Source organism: Cyanistes caeruleus, chromosome 27 (assembly GCF_971803275.1).
Source record: "Cyanistes caeruleus chromosome 27, bCyaCae1.hap1.1, whole genome shotgun sequence".
In the NCBI taxonomy this organism is placed as follows: Eukaryota; Metazoa; Chordata; class Aves; order Passeriformes; family Paridae; genus Cyanistes; species Cyanistes caeruleus.
This window is the reverse complement of record NC_141727.1, coordinates 5,632,420-5,645,207: the sequence shown is the minus strand read 5'-3', so window position 1 is coordinate 5,645,207 and position 12,788 is coordinate 5,632,420. Positions and strand designations below refer to the sequence as shown.

Sequence of the window (12,788 nt, the reverse complement as noted above, 5' to 3'; positions counted from 1 at the left end):
CAGCAATAGCTGTAGAGAAAAAGTGGTCTCTGAGATTATTCTGGGAGAATAATCTGACTGGAAGAAGCATTTAATTTTGAGCTTTCTCATTCATGGTGTTCTAGAAACAGTCCAGACTGTCAGCTCAGAGGAAGTAATGATCTAAAAGCACATAATATTTTTAACGTTCTTCCTCCCCTTCCTTCTGTAATTTTGCCATTCCAAAGGCAGAGCAGATCTGGTTTTTACCCGGCTTCAGAGCTCCCTCTGCTGGGTTGCTGTTGGCAGCCGGGCCCAGCCCTCGGCAGCAGGACGGGCACGGGGGCACAGCTGCTCCTCCCAGCTGAGAAAGGCTGTTGCAGGCGTGTTTTGCAGGAGTTTCACATGATTCATGTCTTCTGCTGGGGGAGAGATACATTTGGGCCTATATGTATCCTGCCATGCTGTCCTAGAGGTGGATAATAATGATAGTGTTGAATTCCCTTTGTTTTCAAAGCTGAGAACGCAACAAGAAATTTTTGGATTGGTGCAATTAGTGAGATTACTTACTCTTACATCGGCAGAAGACAGTGTAGAACCCTTTCAATGCATCCTCTGAAAACTGGTTACCCCATCCTTGGCAGTGCCCAAGGCCAGGCTGGACAGGGCTTGGAGCAGCCTGGGACAGTGGGAGGTGTCCCTGCCATGGCAGGGGATGGCACGTACGAGCTTCAAGGTCCTTCCAACCCAAACCATTCAAGGATTCTCTGCTTCTGTTTACAGGGTTTCTCCTCCTCACACCCTTCTGTGGCTGTGAGGTCCAAGATGTAGAATAAGGAAGTTTTGGCATGAGACAAGGCTCAGCCTGGAGCCTGCTCTGCTCCCCAGGGAGGATGTGTCTACCTAAACAAGAAGGGAAGCAGGAAGGAAAGAAGAAATAGTACATCTGATAGCAAGGAAAAGGGGTTCTTTGAGTAAGGTATGCTTCAGAAAATGGAAATACTACCAAAATAGAAAACAAGATGATGGCATAGTGATTAAGATACTAGGAAAAGATGCCAGGAGTTAAATCCCAAAAGTCCTCTCCAGACTTCCTGTGTAACTTTTAACAAGTCACTATCTCTCTCTCTGTGATGCCCTTAAGTCCCTAAAATAGGGATTACACTTCCTTTTCTTATTTGACGCTACGTGACAGGCCTTATAACAACAAATGGCTTGACTGGAAACATAGTAACTCCTGGAGAGTCTCTATCAGTATCTTTACTGATCATTTTACATTAAATGGCATCAGCCAATCTGAATAAATTCAAGAATTAAGTATGTTCTGCAGTTGCTGTTTGCAGGAGTGAAGTTTCTCTGCTGAGAAGCTGCAGCTTTGGAAGGATGTTGGCAATCAGTGTGGAAAACCACAGAGTATCAGCTGGTGTAAAACAAATAACCTGATCATCATCAGGAATTGGAATGGCAGGACAAGGAGAACTGGGTTCAGGCTGATAGAGAGAAGGATTAGATGGGATACTGGGCAGGAATTGTTCCCTGGCAGGGTGGGCAGGCCCTGGCACAGGTGCCCAGAGCAGCTGGGGCTGCCCCTGGATCCCTGGCAGTGCCCAAGGCCAGGCTGGACATTGGGGCTGGAGCAGCCTGGGACAGTAGGAGCTGTCCCTGCCATGGCTAGGGTGGCTCTGGGTGGGCTTTAAGGTCCTTCCAACCCAAATAATTCTGAGATTCTGTGTTTATGCACAATACCAGTACAGTATTAAGTACTCAGAATAAGTCAGAAAGGAATTATTCTTTTTTTTTTTTTTCTCAAGTTTCACAAAAATGGGGCACTTATTTTGGTAGCAATTGGATTCCAGTTCAGGAAGGACTTACCAGCTTGTTGGGGGGGAAAAAAAAAAAAGGTGCAAGGGTCTGTAGTGGTCAAAAAAAGTCCTGATGGCACTTGCATGTAGATAGTGATGTGAGAATGTCTGTAAAATGGGGAAACCACAAATCAAGAGATAAAACTGTTGGTTTACACATTAGACTTGACAGGTGGGTGAAGTGATGAGCTGTTAAGGACAAATCATTCTATTTTCAATTTGGGAAAGGGGTGGGGGAAAGCTTCAGTGAAATCCAGACACCCTGGGCAGTTGGGGAAGGGAAGAGCGAGTTCCACCAGGGTGGGTGTCTCCTACCATCTGCCAGGAGCTCCTGGCTCCTGTCACAAGCTGCCACTCACCGGTCTAATATCTTTGGGACTCAGTAAACGGAGTTTCTACACAAAGGACATGGAATCATTCTCATTTAGCAGGATTTCAACTGAGAATTTTGTATGCAAACATGTAGGAACTGCAAGATAGGCAAAAATAACAAATGGTGAGGTGATGATGGAATGGTTTGAAATCAGGGCTGGTGCAGTGGGGAATTGATACTAAATTTCTGCCAGGGCATGGCATGGGCTCTTCCCTCTCCTAGAAAAGCCTTTTTATGACGATCCTGGCAAAAAGAGCGAGCATTAAAATCAAATTTGGTGATGAACAAAAGTGGGAGGCTTCAATAACATGAGGGAACTGGAGTATCTTGGAGATTGGATGACTGAAGAGTGAGAAATAGAGATGAGATGAAATGTAGCAGGCAGAGAGTACAAGGATGTAAATTTATGGACAAGGAGAAGTCTGTGGAGGATACCAAGAGTGTTTTATTGGAAATTAGTGAGGAAACTGAGATTTAGTGGTTGATAAACAATAGTGATGAGCCATCGTGAAGCTGTGAAAAGTCTGACAAAAAGTGGTTCCAAAATCAGTAAAAAGCCACTCCCAGAACACTGAACTTGCTGCCAGACATTGGCCAGACTGAAAAGCAGCAGCTGAAACATCTGCTCGAGGTGTGTTTCCCAGCAGCAGGGTGGCCCTGGCCACGGCAGGGAACTGGAGATGGGCTCCTTTTTAAATAACAAACCCCTTCTGCTGTTCCTTATGTGGAAGAGACACGATGAAAATACCATCCTGCAGATGCAAGGGACACAGAAGCCGGGAAAGAGCCGGCTCCATGTTGCTTTTAAAGGTTTGATTTGATCTAAACACACCCCGTGGCAGAGCATGGAATGAGATGATCTTTAAGGTCCCTTCCAAGCCCAAGCAATCACGATTGAGAGTAGAATTCTGGCTTGGATGGGATGATCTCAGCAGCACACGGTGGAGTGTGAACGGAGTTACCCAGCAGTTGCATCAGACACAACCTAGCATAATTTTTTATTATAATTAGTTAATTTTAAGGGAACATTTCTTCTTATGCGCCCTGTGCATTGACTCCCAGAGGTGTTTTACTGCAGATACAGCACAGGCAGAGGGACAAAACTCCATTTTCCCTTTCTGCTCTTCCCAGACCCGCTCCCGCTCCCGGCCGGTGGGCGGGGCCGCGCTGCCATCCGTCACTTTGATTGACAGTGGTGGGGGCGTGGCGCTCTGCTCTTCCCCGCCTCCTGCAGCGTGGGGGGCGTGGCTGTTCCGCGGCGCAAGGGGCCCCCGTGATTGACAGCCGGCTCCTCGGGGAGGCGGGGCGAGCGGCGCGGTAGCTCGCGCGCCCATTGGCCGGCAGCGCCGTCGGGTGGGCGCCCCGGCGGCGCTGATTGGCGGGCGGCGGCGGCTGCCGCTGTGATTGGCAGCAGGCGGCGGGTGCGCGGCGGCCGCCGAGCGGTTTGTTTTGCGGGCCGCGGCGGCGGGGCCGGCCCGCACGGACCGGGGGCACCGGGACGCGCCCGCAGCGCCCGCGCCGCTCCCACCCCCGCCCGGGCTCCCGGAGCGCGGCCGCCGGGAGGAGGCGGCGGCGCGGGGCCTGGGAATGTGGCGGCGGCGGCTCTGAGCCCTCCCCCTCGGCCCGGCCGCCATGGAGCCGCGGCGGTGACAGCGCCGTCCCGCAGCGCCCGCCGTGAGCGGGGCCGCCGCCCGCAGCCATGGGTGAGGAGCGGCGGTAAAACCCCGCGAACCGGGGCCGTGTCACGGGCCGGGGGCGCCGGGCGGGCAGGGGGCGGCGGGGCCCGGCCGGGCCGGGGAGCGGGGGTTCGGCCGGGCCGCTGTTGGGGGCGCTGGGGCTGCGCGGCCCGGGGGCTCCACGGGCGGGCCCCGGGGAAACGGCGAACTTTGACGGGTTTGGTGAACATGGTAAAAACCGCTTTACGGGGAACGTGCGGTGCCCCGGGCTTTTACTAAAGTTGGCCCGACAGAGCCGGCGGGGATCAGCGGCTCGGGCTGAGCTCAGGGGGCTCTTTCAGCTTCCAGGAGAAGTTGGCTCTTCTTGAGATGGGAATTGTTGTGCTCCAGCTTAATTGGAGAAATTTTTGGTATTAAGTGAAGCTTGGGAGTCCATCAAAATAGATTTTCCTTTATGGAGTTCCCCCCGAGTTCTCATTTGCCATCCTTACCCAGACAGTAACATATAAAAACAAGCAAAGGAGTTGGAAGAACTCTTTTCCAAGTGGAAAACGTTGTTATGAGGAGTTTCCATGACTGAATTTAACTGATTAATTCAAATTAATTTGGATTTGGACTGCATGTCCTGTATAAAGAGCTGCTTATGGAGGAGGTCTTGTGTTTACTAATTCCTTTTTTAGCTTAAAGAGAGGTGCTAGAATGAAACTTTTAATTGCTCTAAACCAGAACTTCCTCATATTTGCATATTGGCAAGGAAATTCCTGCTGTTCTGGAGTTTCATGGCTTCATAGGCTACAACTTTAATATTTCTTCTGTACAACCAAGTTTAGTATTCTAAGACTCTCCATTTAGTCTGTATGCATAATTAGGTTTTATACTTTAAATTCAAAAAGAATTGCAAATGTTATTCTACAACTACTTCAATTTTCCTTTACTCTGTTTTGATATGGTAAATACAACAAATTCATGCAAATCCATTGCTAGGTTTCTCTGTTACAAAGAGAGGAATAGTGTAGTCCACTCTGTTTAGAGCAGTAGGGTGGTTCATAAACTTAAAATGGTTTAGAAGTACAAAGTTGGATTTCCATGAAAGCATTTTCCAATGGCAGATGGACCTGTGTTTGTAAACATGTGAGTGCAGCATGAAAAAATACAATTTCATGGACCACTCCACCATAGCATTATGTGTATCATGGCACAGATGCAAGCAGATCCCTTTGCAGTAGGAAAAACCTAAATTCGTTCAGCAACTGTAACCAAATAAAGTGATTAATAATGGATGATGGGCTATATATCACGCTCTGATTTTCTTTAATCTGATGTTTCATAACCCACCTGAAGGACACGTGGAGTGGTTGATGTCAGAGTTTGCAGGAGCTGCAGTTCAGCCAGGGCTCACCTGGAGTGGACTGAGCCCTGCTCAGCCGGAGCAGTTCCTGGGGTTTATTTCCCTGCAGACGCTCCTTGGCAGGATTACCACAGGGATCTCAGCCCGGGGCCGCGCTCTAGCTGTGCTGCCTTTGGGGTGTGCAGTCCCTGCTGCCTCCGGCCTTCCCTCGATCCGCTTGCTTTTCCTGCCTGTGTCACTTCCTTCCCCTGGCTCACACGCACCCAGGGACACCCGTGGGGAGGGAGCAGGGCTCAGCCTGCAGCTTAGGATCGGCTCAAATCCCGGGCTTTAACTTGTGAATCACCCTGAATATATCCCACAAGGATAAGCCTCGTAGAGCTCTCTGATTTTTCTTCTCATTCTACAAACCAGGTCATCTGTGATTTCCTAAAGCTTGCACACAGCAGCATTTTGGTACCGCTAAGGCTATCCACAGCAAAGGACTCACAATGAAACTCTTTGCAGGACTTTTTTGGGACCTTTAACATGGACACAATTTGTCTAAAATTTCCTCCTCGCCCCTGGATCTGGCAATCATTCGCCCCAACCAGATTTGCTATTGTGGTGGTAGATAACAAATACACATATATATTCACTTCTTTCTCTTTTAAACCAATTTGGCATCATGTGTCCCACTATGACACCAGATAAAACATGATCCTGGCTTAGGGGGTTCACAGGCTTCCTGTTTTTATCCATGTGCAGATACTTTCACTGTTCTGACTTTGGGATTTATTTTTTTTTTTCAAAACTCTTTCCATTTCTGACTTATTCAGACCTGTGTAACAAACCACAGATTGGTTGAAGTAAATGCTTTGTGGAGAGGAATAACTTTCTCTGTGAGCAGCAGTTTGCTTTTATCGAAGTTATAAAAATACTTGAGTGTAGTTTTTAAAACATGAAAAGCATTTCCTGGACAACATCTTTCCCGCACAAAGCAGAACAGTGTTTCCCAGACCTGCTGGAGACCAGGCAAAACAGGGTCTCTCAGTGCTCCAAAAATTGCTTCATTCTCATTTATAGCAGCTTCTGCATTGTGCGATTAATGTAATGCTGCTCCACGTGCTTCTCCAAGTCACCTTATGGAAATCCTCTGTTTGGATGGAAATAAAGAAGTGTTCATGTTTTCAGCATTAAATCCATCACTGCTGTCCTCACCAGGCACAATTTTTCCCTACACAAACTCAGATCAATATTTGACTTTATCTTATACTTTTAAGAGATAAATACTCTGTCATGTCCTACCTCATCAACATAGGGGTGAATTACAGGATGTATTGTTTAGTAGTAGTGAGCCAATAGCTCAGTGTAAGACTACTAAAATTGTATAATAAGATTCACTTGCCTGAAGTGGTTCCATCCCCTTTGTTAGAGCATTAACTGTTCCAGTTTTAGGAAGATAAATAATATTTCAGTGTTAGAATGACTGCAGTGAGTGAGATACAGACCTTGCAGGGCACTAAGTGGGGTTTATAGACTATCCCGAGTTGGAAGGGACCCACAGGGATCGTGGAGTCCAACTCCTGGTCCTGCTCAGACAGCCCAACAGTCCCTGTGCCTGAGAGTGTCAAGCTCTAGTGTTTAGATGCAGCCTTTCAGAGTTTTGTTGTAAATTCTCAAGTTGCCTATAAATAAAGCTGATTTATTTAGCTAATAAAGCTAATAAATAAATTCTCTTCCCAGCCAACCATGGTCTGTAGTAAGGGACTTGTCCTCTACCACAAGTGAGAGGTCTGGGACCAAACACCTGTAGCCAACCATTGCAAGCACTGATCTTTGTTTTCCAGTGATGATACTGTTTGGAGGAGAATTCTTACTCCCAGACATAACTCTTTGATGGACTTGATTTCTTGTCATGAGCCCTCAGTTATAAACTGCTTTCATAGCTTGTTTGCTTCTTCCCCAAAGGAACTGTGCTAGGACAAGCTCTTCTTCATCCTGGTATCTGGAGAAACCCAAACTGCCCTGTTGTGGAAAATTTGTATCCCAGCTCTTCCCTGAGTGTTTTGTGTGGTAGGAACCTGGGGGATGTTCCAGGCCATAGGTTGTAGTGTTTTGTTGTGCACGGTTTCAGCAGGTGACTCCAAAGCTGTTCTTAATACTATCAAGCTGAAAGAATATCAGTAAATTGGAGACACTCCAGTTAAGGTTAAATGTTCAACTGTAAAGTTGGAAACTTTAAAAAAACAAAATAAAATGTTGTGCCATTGCCTACCTGGAACTTCACGTTAAGTCACAGCTATTTCTTCACATTTTCGTCCCACAAGGGGTTACTTAGTGTTGAGATAGATCCCAGCAATTATTTCTTTTGGCTGATGTGCTTCTCAAAAAGCAGCCTCTTGCTTTGGTTGTGTTACTTATACCCCTTGCTTCTTTTACATGCAGTTGGAACGTCAGGGAGTGCTCTCCCTTCTCCACTACCACAATGTGGTTATTGTCTCATTTGGCTTGTCTTGGACAGCAGAGATCTGGTGGGTTTTGATCTGGATTTTTTTATATTCTCTGCGTTCCTTTTTTAATTTTTTTTTTTTTTTTGTAATTAACACCTTCTGCAGATGCATTAGGAGATTTCTTTTCATTCCCTTCCATGATCTGGTCTAGGCTTGATGTTTCTGGTTTTTGGTATAACATTCTGAAACATCTGTAACATTCTGATGCATCCACAGTGGATGTATCTCAGGTGTTGAGTGCTCTCAGGACCGAGTTAGAACTCACCTGAAGAGAGCCTGCAAGAAAGAGAGACACTTTACAAGGGCCTGAATGGGCAGGACACAGGGAATGGCTTCCCACTGGCAGAAGACAGGGCTGGATGGGATATTGGGCAAGAATTGTTCCCTGGCAGGTTGGGCAGGCCCTGGCACAGGTGCCCAGAGCAGCACTGGGACAGTGGGAGGTGTCCCTGCCATGACTGGGGTGGCTCTGGGTGGCCTTTAAGGTCCCTTCCAATCCAAACCATTTGGGGATCCTGTGAAAGCTAAAACAGACTTGGGCAGAAACTATTTGTTTTAGCAAAGATAATCCTAGCGTGACTTCTGGTCTGACTGGGACTTCTTCAGATGTTTCCTCCTTACAAAGAGGTGTATTTTTCCCGTTTTGCTTTTAACTTTTAGCAGGATTGGCTCCCTGCGTTCTTTACAAGCCGTATGTGTCCAACATCTGTCATCCTTAAGCATTGCGAAAATCTAGTTTGTTATTCAGACAGTGATTAATTATGAAGCCAGTCTTCTGCATAAAACATAAGCTAACTGCTTTGGAGAGACTCATGAGCAAATGCACGACATGAAATTGCAGAAACAAATAGTCCCACTGAGTCCCTTCTGTAAAGAAGTATAGATGTGAGTCAGTCCATCATTTGATGTTCAGCAGCTGTTCCCAAATGCAAGGGACTACCCATCAGACCAGTGCCATGAATCAGGGACAAGTGTGTAGCCATGGTAGATTCTTAAAATTAAGTCTCAGTTATTTACAAATCAGCTTCAAAAAATGCTCATTTCAATTGAAACTCTTCAAAGTGACATAGTGAGGGAAGAAAGGAGGAGCTGTGCAAATCAGGCACTGCACACCAGACACCCCATCATGTGAGTCGGGCTGTGATAACCTCATCTGGTTCACATCACTTCCAAAAGTCCCAATTATCAAAAACAAAGCTTTACATTCGAAACTGGGGTTCAGATCCTCCCAAACTCTTTCAGAAAGGGCAGATTCCCCTGAGCATGTCCAGAGCTGATCAAATCATTGCTTCAAATTCCATGCCTAAGTAATGCCTTAATATCAGGAAGGATTTAACTGAGTGTATTATTTGCCAAGGAAAAAACACTTTATCCCTAAAACCTTTTTGAGTCATGATACGTGAGCCAGCAGCCAGGCAATCCAGAGGGCAGGAGTGTGCCAGGATCAGAGTGCCAGCATGAGGTGCTGCTTTGTTAGCTGTGGCACAGTGCCTGGGAGCCAAGTGCCCAGTGCAGCCCCATTTTAGACAAAACTTCACTTGGCAGCTCCTTCACCTTTTGCAATATCAAGGAATTTAGGGTTGTTATCCTTGCTCGAGTAAAGGATGCATTTTCATAGCTTTTAGACCTTCATTTACCATCCATCACGGCCCAGCTACTGTGCATTTCTCTCCTTTCACATCTTTGTTTTTTTCTCTAAACACAAAGTTCTGCTAAATATCGCTTCTCAAAACAGCCTGTGGGAGAGAATACTTTAAATTGGTTACACCAGGAATCTTCGTAAAGTAATTCCTAGTGGAACATACAAGAAAAAAAATCAATGTGTGTTTTTATATTGCTGCAAAGCAAGAAGCCTTGAGTTGAACCTGCTGCATTGTACTTTGCCAGCAGACAGTGTTCTTAGTGCTGGATAACCTGTTCAGCAGATCTTGAAATCTCATAAAATGGTTTGAATTTTATTCCATCAGCTTGTTCTGAGGGAAGAGAGGAACGTGTTGGGGCAATCAGTGCAAGTGGATTTGTGTTCACAGGTACTCCAAGATTAATCTTTGTCCACATTTTCATTTCTCTTTCTACTGGCCATGGTTTATTCCGCTAGCAAGAAAGAATTCAGTTAACAGGATATAAAATGGGAAAGAACAGACTTTGACCAGGTTTTCCTTGGCAGAAGCACGTTGGTTTGCCCTTCCTAAGTGACCTGTGATGGTCTAGCAAATCTGTCCAGGTTTTACTGTTTGTTGTGAGGCCTTTTGGAAAGAATTAGGGCCTGGGGATGTTCATTTTTATCTGTACTCTGGCCTGATCTTTCTATGACATTGTACAAGAGACTTAACATTCATCTGTCAGTTTATTATGTCATGGTATTCAGTTAAGTTTGGGCTTTTTTATGACTAAATCATAGTGTATTTGCCAAGATCCTAAAAAGGATTATTGTTCTATGAGCTGGCAGAGAACCAGTGCAGAAGTGTCAGAGGTGCAGAAATGTCATGGCTGGTGCTCACACAGACAACTTAATCCTAAAATTCTTGTGCATCACAGATGAACAAGAGGCCTTGAAGTCCATCATGAAGGACCTGGTGGCACTCCAGATGGGCAGGCGCCACCGGCTGCCTGGGTATGACACCATGAAGAACAAAGACACTGCTCACTCCAACAAACAGGTAATGGGCCAGTTGGTGAACACCTGAACTGGTGACACGGGGGAAGACAGGACAGAGCGGGTGGACAGAGGATCTGCTGCCTTGGCTCTGTCCTGTGCCTCCAACAGCCAAAGCATCAGTTGTGAATTAGCTTCTTGACCCTGCTCAGGCTGTGGCAAATATGGTCGTTTTTCTATTTTTTATATTTTTATGTGAGATTAATTAATATATCATATAAGCTGTATATATTATATATTGAATATGCTATATAGTTATATAGTTTAATAAAATATTTAATATGCATTATGTTATATATGTATGTATATATGTGTATTTGATCATTTTGCAACATCTTAATATACTGGATTTTCCCCGTATGTATTTTTTATGGGGTTTGGTCTGCCTAGCTAAAAAATTGAGTGAGTGGCTTTCTGATTTCACAGTCGTAGTTCCATTTTTTAAAGTGATTTTATTCTTTTTTAAAGAAAAAACACAATGCCAGCAGTCCCCCACTCTTGGGCAGCCCTGCAATAATGAACCAGTGTGCCTCTGCAGTGGAAGAAAAAAAAATTCCGGTGAGAAAACTGGCTCCATTTCCATATTAGCAATTATGAATTAGGAGTCTTCAAGTTGTGTGCAGTGACTTTATGGAATTTCTTTAAGCAGGTGGGAGGCAGGGAAAGCTTTTCTTCCCTGACTCTGTCCTGGTGTAGCAGTGTGTGCACATTTCTTGTAGGGTCAGGACAAGGGGGAAAGGCCTTAAGCTGAAGGAGGGCAGGGCTGGATGGGATATTGGGCAGGAATTGTTCCCTGGCAGGGTGGGCAGGCCCTGGCACAGGTGCCCAGAGCAGCTGGGGCTGTCCCTGGATCCCTGGCAGTGCCCCAGGCCAGGCTGGACAGGGCTGGGAGCAGCTGGGACAGTGGGAGCTGTCCCTGCCATGGCAGGAGTGGCTCTGGGTGGCCTTTAAGGTCCCTTTCCACCCAAACCAGTCCGTAACTTCCAAGATAATGAGTAGTGGAGTCAATGCTTTCAAGTCTTTTAAGGTTCATTCCTCATTTCTCCAGACTTTTTCCTGGAGAAAACGATGGTATCAATGCTCTGGTAAGAAGGAAGGGCAGAATAATGCAGCTTTGTCTGGAGATGCTGAATGGCATTTAAATGAAATGCTTCAAAGCCTTACTTTCCTGAAAATCCTGATATAAAGCAATCATTCCTTCATGCAATGTGTCTAAGAACAACTTTTTGATCAGGAGTTGCCTGGTAGACATCTTTTATAGGATGTTATTCCTGTGCTTTTTGCTGCATTGTTCCTTTACTGCTCAGTTCAAATGGGTTCTCTGGAATTTGTTTCATTTTGGAGTAATTCTAGACCTAGTTCTTTCTCTTCCCATATCTGAAAAAACACTCTTTAAAATTATGTGTGAATGACCCACGTGCAGCTGGTCATTGCTGGGATTGGGAAGGTCATTTCCCAATGCTGTCCCTCCAGCACTGCTGCAGGAATTCCATGTGCTCCCAGGGACTCCATGGATCCTTTTGAACTGCATTCTTGACCACTGGGCCTGCCAGAAACTTCCTCCAGCTAAAGAGCATTTCCTGGCCATGTTTTTTTGAAGTTCCTAGATGTATGATTGCCTATTGTCTGAGACTTTCACAGATGGTTTAATCTATTCCAATCACATAAATTGTGCAGCAGAAATGATGGAGTCTTATCAGAGCAGAATTTTCCCTTCTATTTTTATCTTTCTGACCTAAATTGGGATTTGAACTGTGATGTCCAGAGTTGAAAGTTCAGCTTGTTGACTCCTCCATGCCACTCAGCATCTTCTGAGTTTACAGTGACTGCACAGGTTGCACAGTCAGTGCTTTTAACTCTACAGATGGTGCTGATGACCCTTTTGCTAAAACCTTAGAATTTTAAAAGATGGGACAGAATCAGCCTGTTTGTAACTCTGAGTTTCAGGGACTGCATTTTTGCAAAAGGAGAGATTAAGTCCATGTCTTAAGAATAAAGAATAATAAATAGGAATACAAATTTTAAAATATGAGTAGGAATAAAAAATGTAGCACGTTCCCTCTCTCTTTTTTGCCATATATGCTTTGAGCATGCTTAAAGAAAGTTAACTTCAGATTAATAAGCAGTCAGGACTGAATTTCAGATTTTTCCTATGCAGTGTTAAAGATAAATTAATATTTTTTAAAGTTTATTTCAATGTCCTCTGTTTCAAAGTGTCAGTTTACAAAAATTACAGCTTGGTTTTTCCACTTTCCTTCTCTTTCTCCTTCAGCAGTTTGTTATGTTCACGTATCAGCCACTTGTTTCCACAGCCTGCTTCAGCTTCCATGGAGAAAGTTAAAATACTAAAATCATAATGCAGTGCATTTGTGTGCTGTTGTGTGCCAGAGTTTCATTGTGAACTCACCTTTTGTTTTTTCTCC

The 12,788-nt window shown here is 45.3% G+C and overlaps 1 protein-coding gene across 1 annotated transcript in view; it reads left to right on the top strand.

Annotated features, from left to right (window-relative positions):
- The first annotated feature begins 3,688 nt into the window (after positions 1-3,688).
- MAP3K3 (mitogen-activated protein kinase kinase kinase 3) overlaps positions 3,689-12,788 on the top strand; it is a 30,682-nt gene continuing 21,582 nt past the window's right edge. The window contains exons 1-3 of the mRNA XM_086864156.1: positions 3,689-3,896; positions 10,248-10,369; positions 10,834-10,923. Coding sequence (XP_086720282.1) covers positions 3,893-3,896; positions 10,248-10,369; positions 10,834-10,923 — 216 coding nt within the window. The 5' untranslated portion in view covers positions 3,689-3,892. The remainder of the gene's footprint in view (positions 3,897-10,247; positions 10,370-10,833; positions 10,924-12,788) is intronic.